At 44.0% G+C, this 26,406-nt stretch overlaps 1 protein-coding gene across 1 annotated transcript in view; it reads right to left on the reverse strand.

Annotated features, from left to right (window-relative positions):
• The window catches only part of eef2kmt (eukaryotic elongation factor 2 lysine methyltransferase), a 32,622-nt gene extending 8,160 nt beyond the window's left edge, over window positions 1-24,462 (reverse strand). Inside the window, exons 1-7 of the mRNA XM_059979665.1 lie at window positions 24,293-24,462; window positions 15,483-15,545; window positions 9,763-9,843; window positions 9,308-9,409; window positions 5,832-5,965; window positions 5,051-5,361; window positions 2,060-2,218 (exon numbers count right to left, since the gene is read on the reverse strand). Coding sequence (XP_059835648.1) covers window positions 2,060-2,218; window positions 5,051-5,361; window positions 5,832-5,965; window positions 9,308-9,409; window positions 9,763-9,843; window positions 15,483-15,545; window positions 24,293-24,436 — 994 coding nt within the window. The 5' untranslated portion in view covers window positions 24,437-24,462. The remainder of the gene's footprint in view (window positions 1-2,059; window positions 2,219-5,050; window positions 5,362-5,831; window positions 5,966-9,307; window positions 9,410-9,762; window positions 9,844-15,482; window positions 15,546-24,292) is intronic.
• Between the last annotated feature and the right edge of the window lie 1,944 nt (window positions 24,463-26,406).

Below are 26,406 nucleotides of genomic sequence, written 5' to 3' on the forward strand. Positions count from 1 at the left end.
TACCTCAAGGGTGATAGAAGCCCCAAAGTAGTGGGGATTATTATCAAATGGAGGCAGATACCTGTTTAAAAGATTGACAAATTGAGGGTTATGGGGTGTTACAAACCCACAGGTTTCGTTTACTGTGGACTGTCGCTTTAAGCGCCTGAGTGAGGCGGGACTATGATGTCAGTCACAGGCTGAAGCAGTTTGCTTCAGACTTTTACACAGACAGAGAGAGACCTTCAGTCGTAGTAGAGAGAGAGAAGACCGGCTTCCGGAACTTTGGCTGATGGTTTGGAACTCTTTTAAGCCCAAAAGATTGGGTTAAACATCAGCACAGTGCACAACGAATGTGTGACTGTCACTTTGTATAATCCATAGGAGTGGATTTAGGGGATATCTTGTGGGACCACTTGTGTAGCCCTTGCCTGGGTATGCTGTGTGGTAACCACTGGAAGACGATATTCCTGTGACAGATCACTTTCGGTGATAATTCATATGTGGATGGATTCTACAGACAAGATCTTCGGTGTATTACTTTGTTTACCCGACATGGAGCCTGTGGAATACTTAACATCTCTCTCCATTACCACGTGGATTACAAATAGCTCTCTCAATCATTTATTACGTGGATCACTGAACCTTCCTACTTTACCATCTCGACTCTAAGCCTCGTTCCCCCAATCTCAATAGTTTGGGAGTTATATTTACACACATAACACTAATAACTTTTGTTTATCTTGATTGAGTTACTATATTATAAGTAGGTACTAATAAAGATAGTGGTTTTAACATCAAAACCAGATTCCATGTGTAATCTATTGCTGCTGGTTCGTTTCTAAAACATTACAGTATGTAAACAGGGGAACTAGCACAGAAGAGGAATTGAGGAGCCCAGCATCAATTAGCCATTATCATACTGAACGGCAGGGAAAATTTGAGGGGCCTGGTGTCTTACTCCTATTCTGATAAAAGAGATGTGTTTAAGATAATCATCTGTATGGAAGATATTTGGACTTGAAACTTCCGAATGCTCCCAGAATAACAAATGAAGCCAGTCATGCTTCAGAAAGATCATACAGATCTGGCTAAATAGCTGCACCACAAATTGTTATTCTGGAGTGAAATGTGGAGAAGTGGTAATAATTGAACTACTGGCAAAATCCAAAAGCTAGGGCTACAAAGCTACAAAGGCAGAGTTGGACAGAAAAACTGGCTGCATTATAGCAGCAAGAGTCCTGGGTAAAAAGAATGACAAAATTGTGAATGAGCAGCCAAAGTTCTTTATATGGGGTTTAGTGGGATCTGGGATCAGCCATGATGTAATGGCGGAGCAAACTCGATGGGCTGAATGGCTTAACTCTGCTCCTATGTCTTATGGTCTTTCTCATTAGAAGGCAGCAAGTAATATATTGCTTGCTATTCACAGGACAGCACAGCTATAATGTTGATCATTCACTATAAGAAGTCTCTGATTTGTCTGCAACAGCTCAGGCCTGCATTGGAAGAAAAGCCAAAAACTTTGCAATCACAGATATAAAAATCAGATGTTTCCCATAATCCAAATATATGTATTAAAGTATTTGTCGAAGATCACAAGCACTGCTGACAAATATCTCCACACTTCTCAAGACCAAACAGCATGCTAGAAATTGAGTAAACAAGCCTATGTGCCTGAGTTTGCTGTCATGCCAACTTAGAAATATAACAAAAAAAAATTAAATAAAATTAGTGGTGCTGCTTCTTATTTACCCAAATCAGACACGTTTCTGTACTGATGTTGTAAATATAGTGATGGATTAGAGAAACTTATGATGAGTGATACTGATAGCAGGGAGGGAGCCCTTTTATCAGCCTTCTCACCATCTCGCTGCCCACCCCACACCCACTAAAACTTGTGGGAGTTCCGATGTGATTGTTGCCACAATATCTGAATTTAGCAGCTTCAGCAATTTGAATCCTGTTTTGCATTTTTAATGATCCGAGCCCCAAGAACTGGTATCAGCTGGAACTCTAATGGAAACAACTACAGGGAGAATCTGAACAATTCTCTCTTTAGAAATTACCAGCAACTTACCTAGTTCCACTTTGAATTGATGATATGTCTCTGGATTACGTATGGTGGATGCCAAATACACAACAGAACTTGTTTTCATCTTTCCACTAGCTGTAGCAACAAGAAGTTTCTCCAGTGCAGAAACTAAGCAGAGGGCGACCTCAGGATCATAAATTATATCTATTTATTAAGAGAATAAAAAGTAACATACACTTTCAATTGGACTCTTTAATATTAAAACTACAGCCTCTTGATTTAACATCTATACACATACTTTACTGAAGTATGGATTTCTACATTTCCAATTCAGACAACGCAGTGCTTTTACAGTATGGTGTTCAATACTCAAATACTTACTATTTTAGTCATAACCAAGCAAAGCTGACTTACTTAATTTTATAAAAGAATAGCTATAGTACATATATATTGTGTTTCTCTATAAAGTGGACCTCAAATCATCTGTTCTCTGACTCACTACATATCTCAATCACATACTATGATCTGTGAAACAATGATTGAAGTGTGTCTTAAACGTGTCCTCAAAGTGCAGTGATCATTCTGAAACTGGAAAGGGAAAAGGCTGATGAACACATACACAGAACATTCTAAACAATGAAACAGTGAGTCATGTAGCTCCACTAGCCTGATCCACCTTTTAATAAGATCATAACTGATCTAACCCAATGCCATCCTTACAAAACAAAAGCTTGCATTTACACCCTTCATTTTAGACTCCCAAGTCATCCCAAAATTCTTTACTGCCAACAATGGATTTCTCAAGAGCCGTCCCTGTACGTGCAATTGTCACAAAGAACAATAAGATAATTCCTGATGAACTTTGGCCAAGGCAACTCTTCTTCATGTCCATAACGACAGGACTTAAGTTTAATTCTCATACAAAAGACAGCATTACTTCCAAAGTACAACTCAGAAGACAGCCTAAATTTTGGGTTCCAGCCTGTGGAATAGATCTTGAATCTGCAACATTCTGATGGAATAGATGTTTGAGGCCAGTTCACACACCTTTGGTTTACAAAAATCCAACAGACTCAGATATGTCTATGAAGGTTCTAAGTCATCCAAGTCATTCTATATCAGGTAGTATTTCAGAACACCTGTCCTCCCTGTCCAAACAACTCCCAGAGTTTAAAAGCTGGAAAACTAACCAGCATAGATCAGAACTGAAGAAGTCTCTCAGATGAGTGGCAAACCGTCTTCTAGACAGCACAGCAAGTCCAATTGCATTGATTTACTACTCTTGATGAACAAGCTCAGATACAATAGTGACTTTGCAAAAGGATCCCAAACATTTGCCATCCTTTGCAAGTAAATTCCTAACTTTACTTCCAAAAGGTCTTCACACCAATTTTTTTTAGATATGAACACCTCAACTAACTGGAAGAGGTAGCTGAGGTCTGGAACCATTCTTGATTTGCTGAAGTATTTTAATAACACTCACTTTAACAGAAATCACTTAAGTTCTAGGGAATTCAACTGTAGGTTTGTAAATTCAGTAACTGCTTGTAATTTAGAATGTGGGTCCAAGTATAATTTCAATAGGTTTATGTTGCTCTTCATTCAAGGTCACTATATGGCTAGAACTATTCACAATACTGAAAGCTTTTAGTATGATTTAGAACATTTCATTAACTGTGTTGGTAGGCTTACAGCCTTCTCTCACATTAATATTACTCAGCTTGGACTCCTTCCTTAAATTACCAAGATATGGTAGCATTCTTACTTTCACTGAGTCCACTGATTTGCAGTTACCTTGACTACATTTCCCATAGCCCTACATGGACCAAATTCCATTCTTGAATTTTCTTCACCTCTGTGGCGTTTTTACTGACAAGCCAATTTTCCATACTCTTTCAACTATGGATTCCCTCTGCCATTCAAATGTGTTTGTTACATTTCCCATACTTCTGAAATAACCCTTGCTCTTCTCAGCTGGAATAAGGACAGGGTTCTACTTTCCACATTCAACTCTTATCACTTATGACACCTTCAATGTAATACCACAGGCAAAAATTACTGCTGCCCAACACTCTCCCAGCCCAAAAGGAGCACACAGCCTCTAGAATCCTCTTGTTGAAACTTCTACCTATGTGCTAAATCTAGATGCAAATGAGATCTGGGATCAGCCAATGATGAAATGGCAGTGCAGTCTTGACGGGCTGAATGATCTAATTCTGCTCCTATGTCTTATGGCAGTTGCAAGCTCCAGTCACAGACTATCTTGAAGTGGAAATCTATCACCGTGTCCAAATGCTGGAATCCCTACCTAATGGCAGAGCTATACACTTTGACTGCAAAGATCACCATTAAACATATAACTATCATCCTCTCGAGGACTCTGCCAGTTTTATCCATATCCCATAACTGAATAAAAATATAATTGTATGTTATACTTACAAATTCTGATAAATACCTCCCAGCAGGAGAATTGTGACCCAGATGCCAGTTTATCTGCCACTTCGCCTCTGTACCTTTTCTATTTTGACCAATTCTCCCTTCCAGTGGGCATGTCAAACCCTCATTAATACTCCTCCTCTTTGATAATTATAATTATATCAGAAGCTAGAATAACACCCTCTACTGCTTCACTGGTATCATATGATGCCAATCAAATACAAAGATTTCAGGGCCAGAGATGATGAGCAATTAAGCAATACGTTGAGACTGATTCCGTCATAAAGTCAGCCCAGACACAGTAGGTAAGATGTCTTCATTCATGTGGCTCATTCAAAGCTTTATGTAACTGATGTGTCTGAAAGGAACTACATGCCATCCACCTTTTGGCTCCAGACAAGGACCCGTGAAACAATCATACCCTTACATCATAACACCAAAAATACCAAACTTTTCTCATACTCATTTTTATTTTCTCAAGAATAACTAAAGTGAAATGGATTAAACAAACTTTCAGCTCCTCAGGATCTGTGTAGTTAAGGAAGTCAGCTGATGTGTAAGCACAATTAAGAAAGTATTAGCGTGCAAGGCTTAACCTACCTGTTGCAATGATAATATCTGACTGAAGCTCTGAGGCTTGTTCTTGTGTAATTGCTCCCCAATCCAACTGAAGAATGGCAACTTTTGGTCTTTGAATTTCTTCAGATCCATTGTTACTCTCGACTTCCACTTCACAGTCTTTTATATTCCGGATGCCAGAATCTATTTGCAGATTGTTTCTAATAATATTCTTCCTCAGTTGCTTAAGTACATTAGAATGGCAGTCACTGAAGGTGTACCATTTCAGGTTGCAAGTCTTGCAAATGGCAATTCCTGTGAGACCAATTCCACTACCCAACTCCAAAACTGTCCTGTTACAAAGTTAATAATTAGATGCTTCATAAGTGGGTCATTAACAACTTGTTGAAGGCCCATAATTACGCAATCAAATAATTTTAATTGCTTCTAACAAGCTTTCCAAGCAATTTCTACTTCATATGTAGCCTTAAACCCAGTTAGATTTGCAAAGATAAGAAGTTTAGTCGAAGAGTACGTTTACAATATTTAAAAGTAGAACATATGTAATTCAACATTGCTGAATCAGTGTGGGAGTGGCATTATATAAGGAATGGCTCAGCTATTTGGTGAAGTCTTAAAAAACAAAGTCTAGGTTATACCTAGATACATCCTAATAAAACATGCAGTAGCATTAAAAGGTATAATAATTTAAAAGACAGAATATAATTTAAACTGATCAAACTTACTTTAAATAGAAGACGAAAAGATATTAATTTCTCTTTCCACGGGAATAAAATTGATTCCTAATTCTACTAATTCTGACCTGCAATTAAACACTTCAGGGTTTTCCATGGCCCATTCTGCAAAGTACAGCGCAGCTTCCCATGTGACCAGACCAGTAGTTCCTTCAGAGATTATTGCCACGTTTTCAGCAAGTGTAATGTTCTCTCCTGACAACTGAATAATGATATATGTAAAAAAAACTTGAAGACACTTGAGTATCTTTCCCACTGCTCATTTCTGTGCAATTAAATCAATAGACAATAGAAAATTATTCCTGATGAGATTATAACAAGTATGCATACGCATGCATACACTCATTCACATACACACACACACTCACTCTCTCTCTCTAAACCAGTAACAATATGAATGAGCAAGCAGCATTGACAAAAACAAATCTGGTGCAAGGTTCAAAATTATGTTCTCCAGTGATCAGCTCTGGGACCAATGCTTGTTCAACATTTACACGGCTATTTGTTATTAGTGGAATAGAAAATCAGTAGATGCAAAACAGCTGGAGACCAGACATAATAAGAACATAAAAATAAGAGCAGGAATAGGCCATCCGGCCCATCGAGCCTGCCCCATCATTCAATAAGGTCATGGCTGATCTGTCCGTAAACTCAGCTCCATCTACCTGCCTTTTCCCCACAACCCTCAATTCCCCTACTATGTAAAAACCTATCTAACTGTTTCTTAAATATAGTTAGTGAAGAAGCCTCAATTGCTTCCCTGGGCAGAGAATTCCACAGATTCACCACTCTCTGGGAAAAACAGTTTCTCCTCATCCCCATCCTAAATCTTGAGGCAATGTCCCCTGGTTCTTGTCTCACCTACCAATGGAAACAGCTTTCCTACTTCTATCTTATCTATCCCTTTCAAAATTTTGTATGTTTCTATAAGATCCCCTCTCATTCTTCTGAGCTCCAGTGAGTATTAGTAACAGGCGACTCAATCGCTCCTCATAGGTTAACCCCTTCATCCCTGGAATCAACCTAGTGAACCTCCTCTGCATTGCCTCCAAAGCCATATATCCTTCCTCAAGTATGGAGACCAGAACTGCACACAACACTCCAGGTGCAGCCTCACCAGTACCCTATATAGTTGCAGCATGACCTCCCTGCTCTTGAATTCAATCCCCCTATCAATGAAGGCCAACATTCCGTTTGTTTTCTTAATAACCTGCTGTACCTGCAAGCCAACTTTTTGCAATTCATGCACAAGCACTCCCAAGTCCTTCTGCACAACACCATGCTACAATCTTTCACCATTTAAATAATAATCTGCTCTTCTATTATTCCTTCCAAAGTGCATGATCTCACATTTACCAGCCTTGTATTCCATCTGCCAGACCTCGGCCCACTCACTTAACCTATCTATATCCCTCTGCAGGCTCTCCACATCCTCTGTACAATTTGCTTTTCTACTCAGTTTAATAATAAAGAATTTGTAACAAATTAAATGGTATTAACAAACAGATGGTTTTTATAGAGATAAATGTGGTGCTTTTGATAGAAGGAATAAAAATTCCGTATGATCATCAGGAAATTAGTGTGTAAGTAAAATATAGGACAAAAGTGACTAAGACAAATGGATACAAAATCAATAAACATTGTAGTCAAGAATAAGGTGGTCATAATTGCAACAAAGTATTAATGCTCATTCTTAAGAGGAAAAGAATTGAAAAAAAATTGGAGAAATCATGTTATAACTGATAGCTGTACCACAGTGTAATACTGTGCACCAATCTAATCTACCAATTACAAATAACATACCGGTGATTAAAGTGCAAACAAAGATATCAAAGGGTTGTACGTAGGGAAGATATTTCTGCTTCTCGTGAACTACGGCTTCACTGAGAGTTAAATGTGAACTTGGAGTAGTTGAACAGAATAACAAGATGCAAGGTATTGCAATGTATGACTGCTGCAAAACAACAAATTTCTCAACATATGCCAGTAATATTAAATCTGATTCTGACTTCAGTTTAATGTCTTATTCAAATATCAAAATTAAATTAATATGCCCAGCTTAGCTGTTTGTTTTTTAAAGACTCCTGTGTCAAGAGTAGGGGTAAAGTCCCAGATTTCTCACTTGTAGAGAACAAAGTTACTAACTGATCCATGGCTGATAAATGCAATAATTTTATTCTTGATCACCAGTTGTAGACACACAATGTGATAGTGGCTACACATTCTCTCTAGAACTGGGTTTGCTGGTGTGGATGTTCTGTTCCTCAAAGGGTTGCTGGTACTCTCAGCTGGAGTTTCCAAGATGATTTTTGTTCATCGAAGCATATAAAGGATTGCTCTGGTACATATTCTAAATAACTCTGTTGCAGTGCACATTCCAATTAAGTGGTAGGGGAGCTGAATGTCTTACCCCGTTCATTAGAACTAAATTCCTATCAACATTAAACTCTGAAAGATTTTGTTGGTCAGTTTCAAGGCTACACAGGTCGATAAGGTGGTTAAGAAGGCTTATGGAATACTTGCTTTTATTAGTTGAAGCACTGAGTTCAAAAGTCAAGAGGTAATGTAACTTTATAAAACTCTGGTTAGGCCACATTAATAGTATTGTAGAGAATTCCGGTCGCCCCACTATAGGAAAGACATTGAGGCTTTGGAGGGAGTGCAGAAGAGGTTTACCAGGATGCTGCCTGGCTTAGAGGGCATGTGCCATCATGAGAGGTTGGATAATCTTGGATTGTTTTCTCCAGAACGGCGGATGAGTGGAGATCTGATAGAAGGTTTATATGATAATGAGAAAGCATAAAGAGTCAACAGGGAGTATCTATTTCCCAGGGCTGAAATGTCTAGTACCAGAAGGCATGCATCAAAGGTGAGAGGCAGTAGGTTCAAGGGCGATGTGGGGGGAGCAAGTTTTTTTTACTCAGAGAATGGTGGATGCCTGGAATGCGCTGTCTGGTACAGTGGTAGAGACAAATACATTTAAGGCTTTTAAGAGACGTTTGGATAGACATGTAGATGTGAGGAAGATGGGGGGATATGAATCACAAACACAAGAAAATCTGTAAATACTGGAAATGCAAGCAACAAACACAGAAAGCTGGAGGAACTTCGCAGACCAGGCAGCATCCATGGAAAAGAGAAACAGTCAACGTCTCTGGCCGAGACCTTTCCTCAGGGATATGGAAATTGTATGGGTAGGAGGGATTAGTGTTTGGGTGTTTTTGATTTGCCTTTAGCTGGTTCGGCACAATATTATGGACCGAATGGCCTGCCTTGTGCTGTACTGTTCTATCTTCTAATATCCACTGGAGATAACTGGTATTTACTTCCTTTCCAGATATACTACAGCAGCAATACTGAGGAAACTGAATAATATTGCTGCTTGTTTATGGAATGGAGGTAGTAACAAGCAAATCTGAAAACTCAATTTTAACCTCTAATAAATCACATGTAATGTTTATACACTATTAACTGTACAATAATTTGAACGTTTTTATTCTTGTAGAATTGAATATGAAATAATTAAGTTGTACTGTATACTGACCAAAAAGTAGTTCTTGTAACATATTGGTGAATCTTCTGACCTCAGTACTTCACCCAGTGCATTATACAAATCATCTACAGACTCAGCACCTGTTGCTTCATGCTAGATTGGGAAGAAACATTTTACTGGATATAAATGTGCTGGGAAAAAAACATGAATAGTATTTTACATGTCACATGTAACTCAGCAGGAGTGGCATGAAATAAAAGTGATATGCACAGTGAATGCCTTCACACAAACTACCATTTGGATATCAACTAGCATGCTAGTCATTTCAAGGCTAATACTGTATCTACATTTTACAGTCAGAAATAATACTTAAATTTACAGCGCTATACAGCACTATACAAATTTACATGGGCTTTTAACTGGAAACAATAATGAAGTACAACCTGGTGTAAAGTTTTTTCCTGCAATTCTTCAAACTATGATTTCTGTCATTCAGAAGAATTTACCTTTTTAATCAGCTCAGATAGAAAAAATCTTCTGTACTTCACCGCTGGAGGGTATTTTTTGCAAAGAGGATGCAGTACCGTCTGACAAATAATAAGAAATGCAAATAAGTTGTAGTTCCTACAAATTTACTTCATCACTCTTTTTGTATCTTGGTTACCACAGGGGCAAAAAACAGGCTTTCCTTTGATCTTCTGATCCAATAATTACATTTGACAACTTCAATATAATAAGTGAAAACAGATGCTTGAGTGTAACTATAAGACAACAGAACCAAAGGTTCTACATAAGAATATTCACACTGATATGAATTAACTACCAATCCCTCGATGTGTATATAGCTTGTGACCACTGACGTGCATATATTGCAGCATGCAAATGCCTGTCAGTGTGTTTAATTTAGTCATTTATACGTATGTTCGGGTGAGGACTCAGTGAGTGGAGAACAATCAGCTCCTTTGCCTACTGGTTACTTTCACATTCCTACAGAATGTAAAAGGAGCAGCAGTTTCTGAATTGAGTTGGACACCGCTCTCAAATGGAAATATATTCCAACTGTTATAAACTCATTTTAACTGAGAAACGTTAAACTATTTAGGGAATTTAAAGAATTTTGTAGTGTTTCATTGCAATGCTACATTCAAACTATTAACCTGAATATATTTCAATTTTTTAATACTGTAGTGATGTGCTACACACAGCACTGAAATAACGACACGCAGTCAGTAAGTCGTTTCAAGACTAGTTTATTCAAACTTCATGGCGCTGGTATTTAATCCCTAGTGCCCGCCCTCTCCGGGTGGAAATGACATCAAAGGTGCATTACCAAAGTCTCCCCCCACGCGCTGGCTATTTGTGAGCCAGTTCGCCTGCGCAGGAAGTGGGTTGCCACATAACCCCCCTCCCCCCCCCAGAACCGGCGATACACCCCCCAATGTCCACAGTCTGGATCAGCCTCAGTTTGGGAGGTCTGCCTCTGTGCCGCGGTGCCTGAACCTCGACCGGCTGCGCCAAGTCCACATGGGCTGGTTTGAGTCGGTCCACCGTGAAAACCTCCTCTCGCCCCCCAATGTCCAGAACATACGTGGACCCGTTGTTGATCACCTTGAACGGCCCCTCGTACGGCCGCAGTAGCGGTGCCCGGTCTCTACCCCTTCGTACAAACTCAAACTTACAGTTCTGCAGGTCTTTGGGTCCATGGGTCGGGGTCCATCCATGCTGTGAAGTTGGTACAGGTGCCAGGTTGCCAAGCCTTTCGTGTAGTCTGTCCAGGACTGCAGTGGGTTCTTCCTCTTGCCCCCTTGGGGCTGGTATGAACTCTCCTGGGATAGCCAGGGGTGCGCCGTACACCAACTCAGCCGACGAGACGTGCAGATCCTCTTTGGGCGCTGTGCAAATTCCAAGCAGGACCTAGGGAAGCTCATCCACCCAGTTAGGTCCTCTCAGGCGGGCCATGAGAGCCGACTTCAAGTGACAGTAGAAGCGTTCCACTAGACTGTGGGTGGTAGGCAGTAGTGTGGTGTAGCTGCATTCCCAACAGGCTGGAGGTGAACTGGGCGCCTCTGTCGGAGGTAATGTGGGCCGGTATCCCAAAGCGTGCTACCCAGGTTGCAATCAGTGCTCGGGTGCAGGAATCGGCAGATGTGTCGGTGAGCGGGACTGCCTCTGTCCACCTCGTGAACCGGTCTACCATAGTTAGGAGGTACCACGCTCCTCGGGACACTGGTAGGGGGCCCACGATATCCACATGAATGTGGTCGAACCTCCGGTGGGTGGGTTCGAACTGCTGCAGCGGGGCTTTAGTGTGCCGCTGCACCTTGGCTGTTTGGCACTGCGCACATGTTCTGGCCCATTCACTGACCTGCTTGCGAAGTCTGTGCAATGCGAACTTGCTGGAGACCAGCCGGACAGTTGTCCTGATAGATGGGTGCGCCAAACCGTGTAGGGAGTCGAAAACTCGCCGCCTCCAGGATGCCGGGACGATGGGCGAGGTTGGCCGGTAGCCACGTCGCACAGGAGGGTCCTCTCACCTGGGCCTATGAGAAAGTCCTGCAGCTGCAAACCCGAGACTGCAGTCCTGTAGCTGGGCATCTCGTCGTCTGCCTGCTGTGCCTCCGCCAGTGCTGCATAGTCCACCCCCAGGGACAGGGCCTGGACAGCTGGTCTGGAGAGTGCATCCACCACAACGTTGTCCTTTCCCGAAACAGGCTGGATGTCCGTCGTGTACTCGGAGATGTAGGACAGATGTCGCTGCTGGCAAGCCGACCAGGGATTGGACACTTTCATGAACGCGAAGGTCAACGGTTTGTGGTCCGTGAACGCGGTGAACGGCCTGCCTTCTAAGAAGTACCTGAAATGCCATATTGCCAGATACAGTGCCAACAGCTCCTGGTCGAAAGCACTGTACTTGAGTTCGGGTGATCGTAGGTGCTTGCTGAAGAACGCCAGGGGTTGCCAGTGCCCCTCGACGAGCTTCTCCAGCAGCCCACCGACTGCTGTGTTGGATGCGTCCACCGTGAGTGCGGTAGGAACGTCCGTTCTGGGGTGCACCAGCATCGCGGCATCTGCCAAGGATTCCTTGGCTTTAACGAAAGCGGCCGCGGCCTCCTCGTCCCACGTAATGTCCTTGCCTTTACCTGACATCAGGGTATACAAAGGGCGCATGATACGGGCTGCTGAGGGGAGAAAACGGTGGTAGAAGTTCATCATACCAATGAACTCCTGTAGGCCTTTGACCGTGTTGGGCCGGGCAAAGTGATGGATCGCGTCTACCTTGGCGGGCAGAGGGGTTGCCCCGTCTTTGGTAATCCTGTGGCCCAGGAAGTCGATGTTATTGAGACTGAACTGGCATTTGGCTGGGTTGATCGTGAGGCCGAAATCACTCAGGCGGGAGTAGAGCTGGCGGAGGTGGGACAGATGCTCCTGGCGACTACTGCTGGCTATAAGGATGTCATCCTAATAGATGAACGCAAAGTCCAGATCGCGTCCCACCACATCCATTAGCCGCTGGAACGTCTGTGCTGCATTCTTCAGGCCGAACGGCATTCGGAGGAACTCGAACAGGCCAAACAGGGTGATAAGTGCTGTTTTGGGGATGTCTTCAGGGTGCACCGGGATTTGATGGTATCCCCGGACGAGGTCTACTTTGGAAAATATTCTTGCCCCGTGCAGGTTTGCTGCAAAGTCCTGTATGTGCAGCACGGGGTAGCGGTGTGGAGTTGTAGCCTTGTTCAGTCTACGGTAGTCGCCACATGGCCTCCAACCCCCGGCTGCTTTGGGCACCATGTGCAGGGGGGAGGCACAAGGGCTGTAGGACCTCCGTACGATCCCCAATTCCTCCATCCTCTTGAACTCCTCCTTCGCCAGGCGGAGCTTTTCCAGGGGGAGCCTTCGTGTGCGGGCGTGGAGGGGGGGGTCCCTTGGTCGGGATGTGGTGCTGAACCCCGTGTCTGGGCATGGCTGCCGTGAACTGCGGTGCCAGAATCGATGGAAAGTCCGCCAGGATTCTGGTGAATGTGTTGTCCGACAGCGTGATGGAGTCCACGTGTGGGGCCGGCAACTTGGCTTCACCCAGGGAGAACGTCTGGAAAGTCTCGGCATGTACCAGTCTTTTCCCTTGCAAGTCAACCAGCAGGCTGTGAGCTCGCAAGAAGTCCGCCCCCAGGAGTGGTTGGCGGACACTGATTTCCACTCCGGTGTCGACCAAGAAGCAGCGTCCCGACTGTTTGTCCCAGACGTACAAGAGGCTGTCCTGGTGGCCAGCCACCATAGTCATTAGCGGCAGCTGGCCCTGGCCCTTGCAGGGCGGGTAACAACGGCGGGCTTTTGTGCCCCACCGCTGGTGGTAGAAACACCACTGTTCACTGGCCTCCTCACTCCTGCCTCTGCATTGTGTGCACCCCACTGCCAGGCCTGGTCTGGTCCACTGTTGGGCGCGTGGCCTGGTAATCTGACCAACGGACGCCACGCTCTCCCTCTTGGCTTTCCACAGCATGTCTGCCTGGGCCGCCACTTTCCGGGGATCACTGAAATCTGCGTCAGCCAGCAGCAGATGTATGTCCTCGGGCAGTTGCTTTCGGAACGCTTGCTCGAACATGAGGCAGGGCTTGTGTCCGTCAGCCAGGGCCAGCATCTCGTTCATCAATGCTGACGGCAATCTATCTCCCAAACTGTCCAGGTGAAGCAGGTGGGCACCCCGCTCACACCGTGAGAGGCCAAAGGTCCCAATGAGCAGCACTTTGAATGCTTCATATTTGCCTTCTTCCAGGGGCGACTGTATGAAATCCGCAACCTGGGCGGCTGTCTCCTGGTCAAGGATGCTCACCGCGTGGAATCAGAGGATATCTGCCAAATCTGGAACTGGGCTTCTGCTTGGCTAAACCACACGCGTGGTCGCAGCATCCAGAAAGTCGGCAGTTTTAGCAAAACTGTGTGAACAGATGAAGAGTCGGTCATCTTTGGTCCAAATCCCGTTTGGACCGTCGGGGTCACCAATGTAGCGATGTGCTACACACAGCACTGAAATAACGACACGCAGTCGGTAAGTCGTTTCGAGACTAGTTTATTCAAACTTTGCGGCGCTGGCATTTAATCCCTAGCACCCGCCCTCTCCGGGCGGAAATGACGTCAGGGGTGCATTACCAAAGTGTCCCCCCGCGCGCTGGCTATTTGTGAGCCGGTTCGCCTGCGCAGAAAGTGGGTCGCCACAGTACTGCAAAATCTGGAAAACTGAGTTCAACAAAAAGACATTTTATGCAACAACTACAACTAGAGAATAACACACTTCAGCCCTGAAACAAACTAGTGTTCAGCAGCACTGATAGCAGAAAATGACCAACAGACAACTTTCCAGTCAGACAGACAGGTCAAGTTTTTTTTAATATATAAGGATAAAGCCAGCACTTATTGCCTATCACTTGCTGTCCTTAAGAACTTAATGGTAAACCACCTCTTCAACTGTCGTGTCAGAGAGACACAGCAGGTCCTGCGCATCTTCTAGGCAGGTTCTCCAGTGAAACACTGAACCTGTAGATCACATGAAGTGGTGGGGTGGGGGCAGGAACTGCTCTATTTCATTCAGGAAGGCAAGTTGTTAAAAACACTCATCCCGTGAGACATTTGAAATGTAATAAATAGCTGTGAAAGTGTACAAGGCACTTCACTAATGCAGAATTTTTTTTGCAGAGGATGAAGAACTGTCTAACTAAATAAAGAAATGCAAATAAGTTTAGTTCCTTCAAAAATACTTTATTAGCATTTTTGTAACTTAGTTACCAGAGGCAAAAACTGCCCTTGCTTTGACTTTCTGATTTCTACAATAATATCCAATAATTACATTCACAATAAGTATTAACTTCAAATTAGCAAGAGTAAACAGATACTTGTGTAATAGATGCTTCTGCTGTACAAGATAGTAGAACCAAAGCTTCTCCTGAAGAATATTCAAGCTGACAAGTAAAAACTCAATATGCTCATAATTTGTGACCACTAGTTCTCACTAAAGCAGTATAATAAATAATGCAAAATAATCTTTGAGCAAAGTTGTGTATTGGTTATTTACAAACTTTACTCAGTACCTTATAGCTTCATTGGTTGTTTGCTCCAATACTGGATAATTGTACGGATGTATGCCCATCTGAAAATGAGGGGGATACACAAGTTGGCTCAATATTTCCCCATCTCAAATCACACAAGACAATGAAAATGCAGCTCTACTGTATACCTGCCGCAAAATCTGGTGCAATAAAGTAGGATTTCGGTTGTTCCTCAACCTGTCTTCAAGCTCCTAAAAAGAATACAAACAGTCAAGAATTGATTTTAAAAGCAACAGTTGGATTCAAAATGGATGGAACTATAAACTTTCAAAGGTGAACATCAAGAGCTTCAAGTCTGTGCATCTACGTCTAGCTCTGATGCACAGAGATGAGGAGAGTTATGATTACTGAAAACTCAATAGTTAGGAGGGCAGACAGGAAATTAGGAGGCAGCGAGTGAGGTATGTTGCCTCCCTGGTACCAGGGTCAAAGCTGTCTTCGAATGGCTGCAGAACATTTTCAAGGGAGAGGAGGAATAGCCAGAGGTCACTGTACACATTGGTATTATGACATAGTGAGAAAAAGAGATGTGGTCCTAAAAAGTAAATACAAGGTGTGAAGCAGAAGGTTAAAGAGCAGGTCCTCTGCGGTTGTAATCTCTGGGTTATTTCCCGTGCCACCTCAGGAGGGAATAGGACAATACGGAAAATAATGCCTGAAAGAGCTGATGCTGGGATTCAATTTCTTGTACTATTGGGACTGTTTCCATGGCAGAGGTGACCTCAAAAAAGGGGTAGGGTGCATCTGAAGTGGAGGGAGACCAATACCTTGGTGGGGATTTCCACTACTGTAGGTTTAAACTATAGCCGGCTGGTGGTGCAGTGGCATCCACACCGGACTTCCAAGGAAAGTGATCCCAGGTTCAAATCCGGCATGTTTTCCATCCATGCTGGGTTGAGCATCCAGCTACCAACTTGGCCTTATAAAAAAACGGACAAAAATACTAAAGAAATGGCAAGGTTGCTGCCCAATACGCCACAGCCGCAGAAAGGAACAAGGTTTAAACAAGTCTGATGGGGTAAGTAGTGCATAATAGTAGTGTAATAGTTGAGAAAACAGAAGTAAATAAAGAATGTGAACACGTCTTGTAGCCAGGGCAGGCAGGGAAAGGTCACTGAACAAGGAAGGACTGATGAGCTAAATATCAACACAGGCCATGATCATGATAAGATATCTATTAAAGAAACATAATTAACACTGGGATCCCAGTGTTCCAAGGTATAAATGCAAGACAAGGGTGGAGGTAAGAGGAGGGAAAAGTTGCAGTACTGAAGAGGGAGAACATCACAGTGTTCCAGGTAGAATATGCAGCAAGGTCATATGTGTAGAATTTAGAAACTTAAAAAAAAGTTGATACCTTTAATGGGATTATTCTCTGCACAAGCTGTAAGATGGTAAAAAGGTGCATGGCATGATTGCTTTTAATATTTAAGGCACTGAATTCAAGGGTCAGGAAGTTTGGTTGGGAGTTTCAGGCTTGTTTGTGAGTCACTTTACAGGACTTGGGACTTGCAGTGAAGCCAACAGAGACATGTCTTAGGAATTATTTCCACTTTACAAGAATTCACTTTCACTTCACATCATCATTTCACTTTAAAAGAGCTAAACTAATTAGCTGATTAATGACAGCCAAAAAAAAGATAAGGTCAAGCAGAATTTCAGAAGACATTTGACAAGGCTGCTTAACAAGATAAAATCCTATGGCGTTACAGGAAAGATACTGGCATGGATAGAGAATTACTGACAGGCAGAAGGCAGCAAGTGGGAATAAAGGGGGCCTTTTCTGGTTGGCTGCCAATGACTAGTGGAGTTCCTCAGGGATCAGCATTGGGACCGCTACTTTTCACATTGTTTGTCAATAATTTAGTTCATGGAATTGACATCTTTGTGGCAAAGCTTGTGGATGATATGAAGCTAGGTGAAGAAGCAATCCGATTGCAGAAGGACTTAGACAAGTTGGAAGAATGGGCGAAAACAGTGGCAGATGGAATACGGTGTTGGGAAATGTATGGTAATGCATTTTGGTAAAAGGAACAAAGTGCGGACTATTATCAAAACAGGGAGAAGGTTCAAACATCAGAGGGGCAGAGGGGCAGAGGGACTTAGGAGTCCTCGTGAAAGATTCCCATAAAGTTAATTTACTGGTTGAGGAAATGCACTGTTGGTATTTATTTCAAGGGGAATATAATATAAAAGCAAGGAGATAATGCTGAGCCTTTATAAGACACTAGTCAGGTTGTCAACAGTTTTGGGCCCCACATTACAGAAATGATGTATTGTCATTGGAGAGTCCAGAGGAGGTTCACAAGGATGATTCCAGGAATGATGGGGCTAACATGTGAGGAGTGTTTGGCAGCTCTGGGTCTGTACTCACTGGAATTTAGAAGAATGCATGGGGATCTCATTGAAACCCACCAATTGTTGAAAGGACCAGATAAGGTGGATGTAGAGAGGATGTTTCCTATGGTGGGGCTATCCAAAGGGCATAGCCTCAAAATTCAAGTCAAGTCACTTTTATTGTCATTTTGACCATAACTGCTGGTACAGTGCATAGTAAAAATGAGACAACGTTTTTCAGGACCATGGTGTTACATGACACAGTACAAAACCTAGACTGAACTACATAAAAAACAACACAAATTGATGGGTGACCTTTAGAACGGCGGTAAGGAGGAATTTTTTTAGCCAAAGTGTGGTGAATCTGGAATGCTCTACCACAGACTGCAGTGGAGGCCAAGTCCATGGGTATATTTAAGGCAGAAGTTGACAGTTTCCTGATCAGCCAGAGCAACAAAGGATATGGCAAGAAGGCAGGTGTATGGTGTTGGGTGGGATCTGGGATCAGCCATGATGGAATGGCGGAACAGACTCAATGGGCTGAATGGCCTAATTCTGCTCCAATGTCTTATGGTCCATTGTAGCAGTAGGGGGCTGAGGCTTTGGTGTGTGGAGGCTGAGCAAGTAGCTCTAGGTGTTGAGAGTGACTCCTTAAAAGAAGTTTTTTTTAAATTAGTATTTCTGTTCATTGAGGAGAATATCATGGTTACTCAGGAGATCAGGGAAACAAGTGATGTTTTGGCCGACATTCACGTTACAGGGAGGAGTGATTTACAGCCTTACAGTACACTCATCATCATTATGTGTTGTGTTGTATAACATGGGTGATCTGTTGACCATAATTGTTCTTGGCTTATTTTTCTACAGAAGTGGTTTGCCATCGCCGCCGCCTTGGCTGTGTCTTTACAAGACAGGTGACTCCAGCCATTATCAATTCCCTTCAGAGAATGCTGCTTGAAATCAGTGGTTGCATAACCAGGACCTGTGATGTGCATCAGCTGCAGTACATTAAGGTGGATAAATCAACAGGTCTTTGCTTAGTGCTTCCTTGGACTTCATGGGAAACTACAGGAGAAACTGTGGAGGGCCTTGCAGAAATATTTGCTTTATCATAGGCCACTGGTGAAGTTCCTGAAATCTAGAAAGTGACTAATCTTTTTCTGTTGCTAAAAGGATAGCAAGTACAAGCCAGGGAACTGCAGACTGGTCAGCCTGAGATCAACAGTGGGGAATTTACTGGAAGGAATTCTGACCGAAAGGATTTACCAGCATTTGGACAGAAACAGATTAACAGTCATCAGCATGCTCTTATGCATGGTAAACCATACTTGACAAACCTCTTAAGAGTATCTTAAAAGAAAAGATGAGGGTAGGGCAGAGGATGTTGCTTATTTGAACTTCAGCAGAACATTCAACAAGGTCTCACATGGTAGACCGATGGGGATGGTTAGGTCCCATGGAATCCAGGAAGAGATAGATTCAAAATTGGGTTGAAGGTAGAAAGCAGAGGGTATTTTAAAGATTTCTTGGAATGGAGGCTGGTGACTAGACATGTGTCATAGGAACTGGAGTTAGGAGCCTTGTTACTTCTTATTTATATAAAATGAATTGCATCTGAATCCCCAAGGCTTGATTAGTATGTTTGCAGATGACACATAATCAGGAGGTGTTCACAGTGAAAAAGGTTATCATAGATTACAGGGGGATAACGATCAGTTATTAGGGAATGGACCAAGGTACCAAATCAATTTTCAAGAATCATTTGTGAGGTGATGCACTTTGAAAAGTCAAACCAGTGTACGACTTGTACTATGAATAGCAGAGCTCTTGGTAGAGTAACAGAACAGAGGACAAGTGTACAGTTCATTAAAAGTGATGTCACAGGTAGACAGTGTGAGAAAAAATTATTTGGGCACACTGACTTTCATCAGTCAGGGCACTTAAATATAGGAGTTGGAACATTATGTTTCAGTAACTGGTGGACAGTGAAGGTAGAGGTCAGCTGAGAAAGTGGGCAAAGCAATGACAAGTGGAGTTTAACAGGCAAGTGCAAGGTGATTATCATTGGTTAGGCAACACTTGGAAGTATTGTTGCTGTTCTGGTCTCCACTCTACAGGATTTTTAAATTACAGAGGATGCAAGAAAGGTTCACAAGGATGCTGTCAAGATTGGAGGGCTTGAGTTATGGTGAGATTAGGTGAGCTGTAGCAACAAGCAATCTGCTGGAAGAACTTAGTGGGCCAAGCATTATCTGAGGGGAAAGGAACTGGTGACACTTTGAATCAAAAACTCTGCTTCAGGAAATGCTGACAATCCCTTTCCTCACACAGATGCTGACTGAATTGCTGGGTTGCTATACTGGGATTAGTATTATGGATATATGGTCAGATAGGCCAAGACAAGGGTGTGGGGTAAGCTTTGTAAGTACTGTGTCTGGTTGTATAAACATGGTCCAGTCTGTTTGTCCTCCCCTAATGGCTATGGTGACGTGTCGGAGGAATTTGGGCAAAATGTCCTGCAGGTCAACATGATGGAAGTCTCCTGCAATTATGAAGAGACCATCCAAATGTTAGTTTTGTAGAGAGCAGATGATATTGTAAAGCTGTAAAGTTAGCACTCTGGGGGATACAGACAGTAGTGATGAACGCAACTGTAAACTCTTTAAGCAGATAACGTGGCCAGCATTTCATTGTCAGCAAGACAAAAGAGATACTCATTCCACTTTTTAAGAAGTGAGAAAGGCAAACAACAGGAAATCGTAGGCCAGTTAGCCTGACTTCAGTGGTTGGTAAGATGTTGGGAGTCCAGTATTAAGGATGATTTTTCAGATTCTTGAGGCCACTTGGTAAAGTAGGACAAAGTCAACATGGTTTCCTTAAGGGAAAATCTTGCCTGATGAATCTGCTGGAGTTCTTTGAGGAAATAACAGACAGGATAGACAAAGGAGAATTAGTAGATCTTATACAAGGAAATATGCAGATGCTGGAAATTCAAACAACACACACAAAATGCTGGTGGAACACAGCAGGCCAGGCAGCATCTATAGTGAGAAGCGCTGTCGACGTTTCGGGCCGAGACCCTTCGTCAGGACTCACTGAAAGGAAAGATAGTAAGAGATTTGAAAGTAGTGGGGGGAGGGGGGAAATGCGAAATGATAGGAGAAGACCGGAGGGGGTGGGAAGAAGCTAAGAGCTGGAAAGGTGATTGGCTAAAGTGATACAGAGCTGGAGAAGGGAAAGGATCATGGGACGGGAGGCCACAGGAGAAAGAAAGGGGGGGGGGAGAGCACCAGAGGGAGATGGAGATCAGGCAAACAACTAAGTATGTCAGGGATGGGGTAAGCTGTTGTTGTCTGGCGTACTGACCTCTACCTGGCCGAGGCACAGCGACAACTCTCTGATACCTCTTCTTATTTACCCCTTGATCATGACCCCACTGAGGAGCACCAGGCCATTGTCTCCTATACCATCACCAACCATATCAGCTCTGGGGATCTCCCATCCACTGCCACCAACCTCATAGTTTCCACACCCTGCACTTCCCATTTCTACCTCCTACCCAAGATCCACAAACCTGCCTGTCCAGGTAGACCTATTGTCTCAGCTTGCTCCTGCCCCACTGAACTCATTTCTGCATACCTTGTCACTGTCTTCTCCCCCCCCCCCCCCCGTTCAATCTCTTCTCACCTATGTTCGTGACACTTCTCATGCTTTGAATTTTTTTCAATGATTTTAAGTTCCCTGGCCCCCACGGTCTTATTTTCACCATGGACGTCCAGTCCCTATATACCTCCATCCCCCACTGAAATGGTCTCAAAGCTCTTCGCTTTTTTTTGGATTCCAGACCTAACCAATTCCCCTCTACCACCACTCTCCTCCGTCTAGCGGAATTAGTTCTTACTCTCAATAATTTCTCCTTTGGCTCCGCCCACTTGGTCCAAACCAAGGGTACAGCCAGGGGCACCCGTATGGGTCCCAGTTATGCCTGCCTTTTTGTTGGCTTTGTGGAACAGTCCATGTTCCAAGTCTATACAGGTATCCATCCCCCTCTTTTCCTTCGCTACATCGACAACTGCATTGGTGCTGCCTCTTGCACACATGCTGAGCTCATCGACTTCATGAACTTTGCCTCCAACTTTCACCCTGCCCTCAAATTTACCTGGTCCACTTCCAACACCTCCCTCCCCTTTCTTGATCTTTCTGTCTCCATCTCTGGAGACGGCCTATCTACTGATATCTACTATAAGCCTACAGACTCTCACATCTACCTGGACTATTCCTCTTCCCACCCTGTCTTTTGCAAAAAGGCTATCCCCTTCTCACAATTCCTCTGTCTCCGCCGCATCTGCTCTCAAGATGAGGCTTTTCATTCCAGGACGAAGGATATGTCTTCGTTTTTTAAACAAAGGGGCTTCCCTTCGTCCACCATCAACTCTTCTCTCAAACGCATCTCTCCCATTTCCCACACATCTGCCCTCACACCATCCACCCGCCACCCCACTCGGGATAGGGTTCCCCTTGTCCTTCCCTACCACCCCACCAGCCTCTAGGTCCAACGTATAATTCTCCGTAACTTCCGCCACCTCCAATGGGATCCCACTACCAAACACATTTTTCCCTCCCCTCCTCTTTCTGCTTTTCACAGGGATCGCTCCCTACGCGACTCCCTTGTCCACTCGTCCCCCCCATCCCTTCCCACTGATCTCCCTCCTGGCACTTATCCTTTTAAACGGAACAAGTGCTACACCTGCCCTTACACTTCCTCCCTCACCACTATTCAGGGGCCCCAGACAGTCCTTCCAGGTGAGGCGACACTTCACCTGTGAGTTGGCTGGTGTGGTATACTGTGTCCGGTGCTCCCGGTGTGGCCTTTTATATATTGGTGAGACCCAACGCAGACTGGGAGATCTTTTTGCTGAACACCTACACTCGGTCTGACAGAAAAAGCAGGATCTCCCAGTGGCCACACATTTTAATTCCACGTCCCATTCCCAGTCTGATATGTCTATCCATGGCCTCCTCTACTGTCAAAATTAATCCAAACTCAGCCTGGAGGATCTGATCTCCATCTCCCTCTGGTGCTCCCCCTCCCTCCTTTCTTTCTCCTGTGGCCTCCCATCCCATGATCCTTTCCCTTCTCCAGCTCTGTATCACTTTCGCCAATCACCTTTCCAGCTCTTAGCTTCATCCCACCCCCTCCAGTCTTCTCCTATCATTTCGCATTTCCCCCTCCCCCCACTACTTTCAAATCTCATACTATCTTTCCTTTCAGTTAGTCCTGACGAAGGGTCTCGGCCCGAAACATTGACAGCGCTTCTCACTATAGATGCTGCCTGGCCTGCTGTGTTCCACCAGCATTTTGTGTGTGTTGTTATTGGTAGATCTTGTTTCCTTGGATTTTCTCAAGGCCTTGAACAAGGCGCTGCATGAGGCTGCTAAACAAATGAGCCCATGATATTACAGGAAAGATTCTAGCCTGGATAGAAGATTGGCTGAGTGGCAGGAGGCAAAGTACGGGAATAAAGGGGGCCTTTTCTAGCTGGCTGCTGGTGACTAGTGATGTTCTGCTTGGTCAGTGTTGAGACAGTGTCGAGGTTCATCCCCAGCAGCTGCGTAACAGAGGACTCTCTGATCTACGGGCTGTTCCCGGGGACGCACACGGAGACCAACATCCGGTGCTGCTGGCAGATCATCAACTCGGTCAAAGATGCTCTTTGGTCGGCCTGAAACTTGATGGTCTACCAGCACACGGAGATGTCCGTGGCAGAATGCTGCCGACTAGCACATTCTCGGCTGCAGGAGCATGTGCTGAGGGACGCACTCAAACTTGGTGCAGCCACCGCAAGGGCCCGATGGGGAAGGACCACAGTCTAGGCTTCTTCTCCTGAGGGAGTTGGGGGGTGGGCGGGGGTGGGGTGTATGCCCCTGAACAAGGGAATGTAAATATGGAATAACAGAGTGTCATGTGGGTGGTGAAAAGTGTGAAAATGTAAAGACCGTAATGGAAACATTTGTAAAGGATTGAGAGTCATTGAATGGTTTATTGTATATAATTTTATTTTTGAATAAAGTATATTTTATTTAAAAAAAAGAAAATATAAAACTTACTTCACCCCAGACTACACTAAAGTGTACTCCTGCCTAATAGGGGTCAAAAATAATGACAGCGTTGCTCGCTGCACTGTTTACAACAGTGACTTTTCCATTGCCCATGGAGGGTTACATGACTGTAAAAGACATGTTGAAGTGAGTTCGTTCAGGTGTCATTCGTTTATTAGCATAACTAACGTTATTTAAACTAGCTGCTAAGGAGCTACTCTATTGATGTCCTACGTGATGAGGCCAAACTCCCTGTAGGCTTGCTTATAGCTGTAACAGAATTTTAAAAAACGACTCCATAATATAAGTACATATTTTAATATCACAGTTTCTGCATATAGCAAATTTGGTTTACAGATTAAACAAAATCACTAAACAAAGTACTACATACACCCTTGGAGGTTGACCGGGGGGGGGGGGGGGGGGTGTTACCTCCCTGAAATGATTTTTTGCAGGGTGGGCTGCCTGCAAGGGCAATGGCGGAAACTGGTCTATTACCTACCTCCATGGGGAAGCTGTCCGGCCGACACATAGCGAAAAACAACCGCTGGAAGCGTAGAAGGAAACGTCCCTCCTCCTGCTCCTGCTCCCGCCACTCGGGACCATCATGACTGACCACCAGACACCAGGGGCCACTGGACACCATCGTCCACCCGCAGTGTCACCTGCCGGTCCCGGCGTGCTTCCGGGTCATGTAGTTGCCGGGCAGCGGTTCCGGGTCACCCTCCGTCGGGGAGAGCTGCCTGCAACTCGGTTTGTGGTTCCACGGGTCGCGTTTAGGACACGAAATGTCAACTCTTCATTTCCCTCCGTGACCTACTGAGCTCCTCTACAATGTTGTGTGCGTTGATATTAACTGACCGCCCATTTTCCACTGAAACTTCGCACACAACACCAGACATCCCACCTCTGCCGGAAGGCTCCCGCAAATTGATGGTGCTACCTCCCTGAAATGAGTTTTTTAAGTTGAGGCATTGAGTTCAAGAGGTTATTTGGCAGCTTTTAAAACTCCGGGCTACATTCGGAGTATTGCATTCGATTCTGATCACTCAAGACTGGTTATTGTGGTTGTTCAGTTAGCAGATGTTAACTAGAGTGATTGCCTCGGATCCGATGCAGCATAAACAAAAAAATATGACAGCAATTCTACAAAACATAATGTACAAGTAACTGTTGAGTGTAGCTGTATTTACTTAAGATTAGTGTATACGCATAGACTGATTGTATCTACATAAAGTGACGCTAGGTGCAGGAGTATCTGAACATGAGGCAACTCACATTATCCTCCGCGACTTACGCCATCCACCGAAGGGTTTCTTATCTTGAAACATATCTTTACCCCCTCCCTCCTCTCCTCACCCATCCCCTTTCCGCAGGGATCGCTCCCTCTGCGATTCCCTTGTCCATTCAACCCTCCCAGCAAGCAGACTACCTGCCCATTCAGGAACCCAAACAGTCCGTCCAGGAGAGGCAACACTTCACCCGCGAATCTGATGGGGTAGCTTATTGTGTCTGCCGTTCCCGAGCTCTACTACGTTGGTGAGACCCTTCGTCGAGCATACCCGGACCATCCGCTGCAAGCGGGATTTCCCAGAGGCCAAACTTTTTAATTCCTAACCCCATTCCCATTCCGACATGTCGGTCCATGGCCTCTTTTGCCACAATGAGGCCCCTCAGGATGCGGGAACACCACCTCATTTTCCGTCTCGGTAGCGTCCAACCTGACGGCACGAACAAAGATATAACAGTAATGCCAGGATTTTGTAAGCCTGAGTTCTGTGGGAAGAAACCATCTCCTGGTGCATACTGACAATAGAATCTGAGATGTAATTATTAGACTTGTAATAATGTTGAGATTTGTTGGGTATATTCATGTTGGGAGGAAATCTGATAATTGAGATCGTGGGTAAATCAGTTGCATGAAGCAGAGGTTGGTGAGGTTTGTGGAAGATGAGTTTTGAAGATATCTTAATTTAACTTGACTTCACGCACGAGATCATTAAACTTCTCACAGAACTATCTTTAAGACTTATTTTCTGCCCTACTTGACCTCTGAAGAACCTCCTGGGGCCCCAAGGGTACAGAATTTCTCTCCGATTCTTCAACCAAGGCCTTGGAGCTACAGTGTCTATAAAAAGTATTCACCCCTCCTTGGTAGTTTTCATTGTTTATTGAAAGAGCTGTTTCATTGTTTATTGAAAGAGCTGTTTTCTGTTGATCAGTGTCAAAAAAAGCCAAATTAAATCCATTGTGATTCAATGTTGTAAAACAATAAACCACAAAAACTACCAAGGAGGGGTGAATACTTTTTATAGGCACTGTATGTCTGAAAGTAAGAATGTCCACTCTTGCCCTTGATTTGCTTTTAGACAACTCCCAAGGAATGATTTCCACCACCACTAAACACCTCTCCTTTGGAGTTACAGGCATGGTTTCATTCAGCATGAGCAAGCCCAACTGGTACTGGTTGTTCATGAAGCATACTTAGCAAACATGAACTGAATGGATGCTGCAATCAAAGTAATGAGATGAAATTATCTGTACATTCCATATCAGGTCAAATAGACGGGCTGTAATTGTGAGACCCAGGGTATATACAGGCATCTCAAAACACTG

This window comes from Hypanus sabinus, chromosome 9, assembly GCF_030144855.1.
Source record: "Hypanus sabinus isolate sHypSab1 chromosome 9, sHypSab1.hap1, whole genome shotgun sequence".
Taxonomy (NCBI): Eukaryota; Metazoa; Chordata; class Chondrichthyes; order Myliobatiformes; family Dasyatidae; genus Hypanus; species Hypanus sabinus.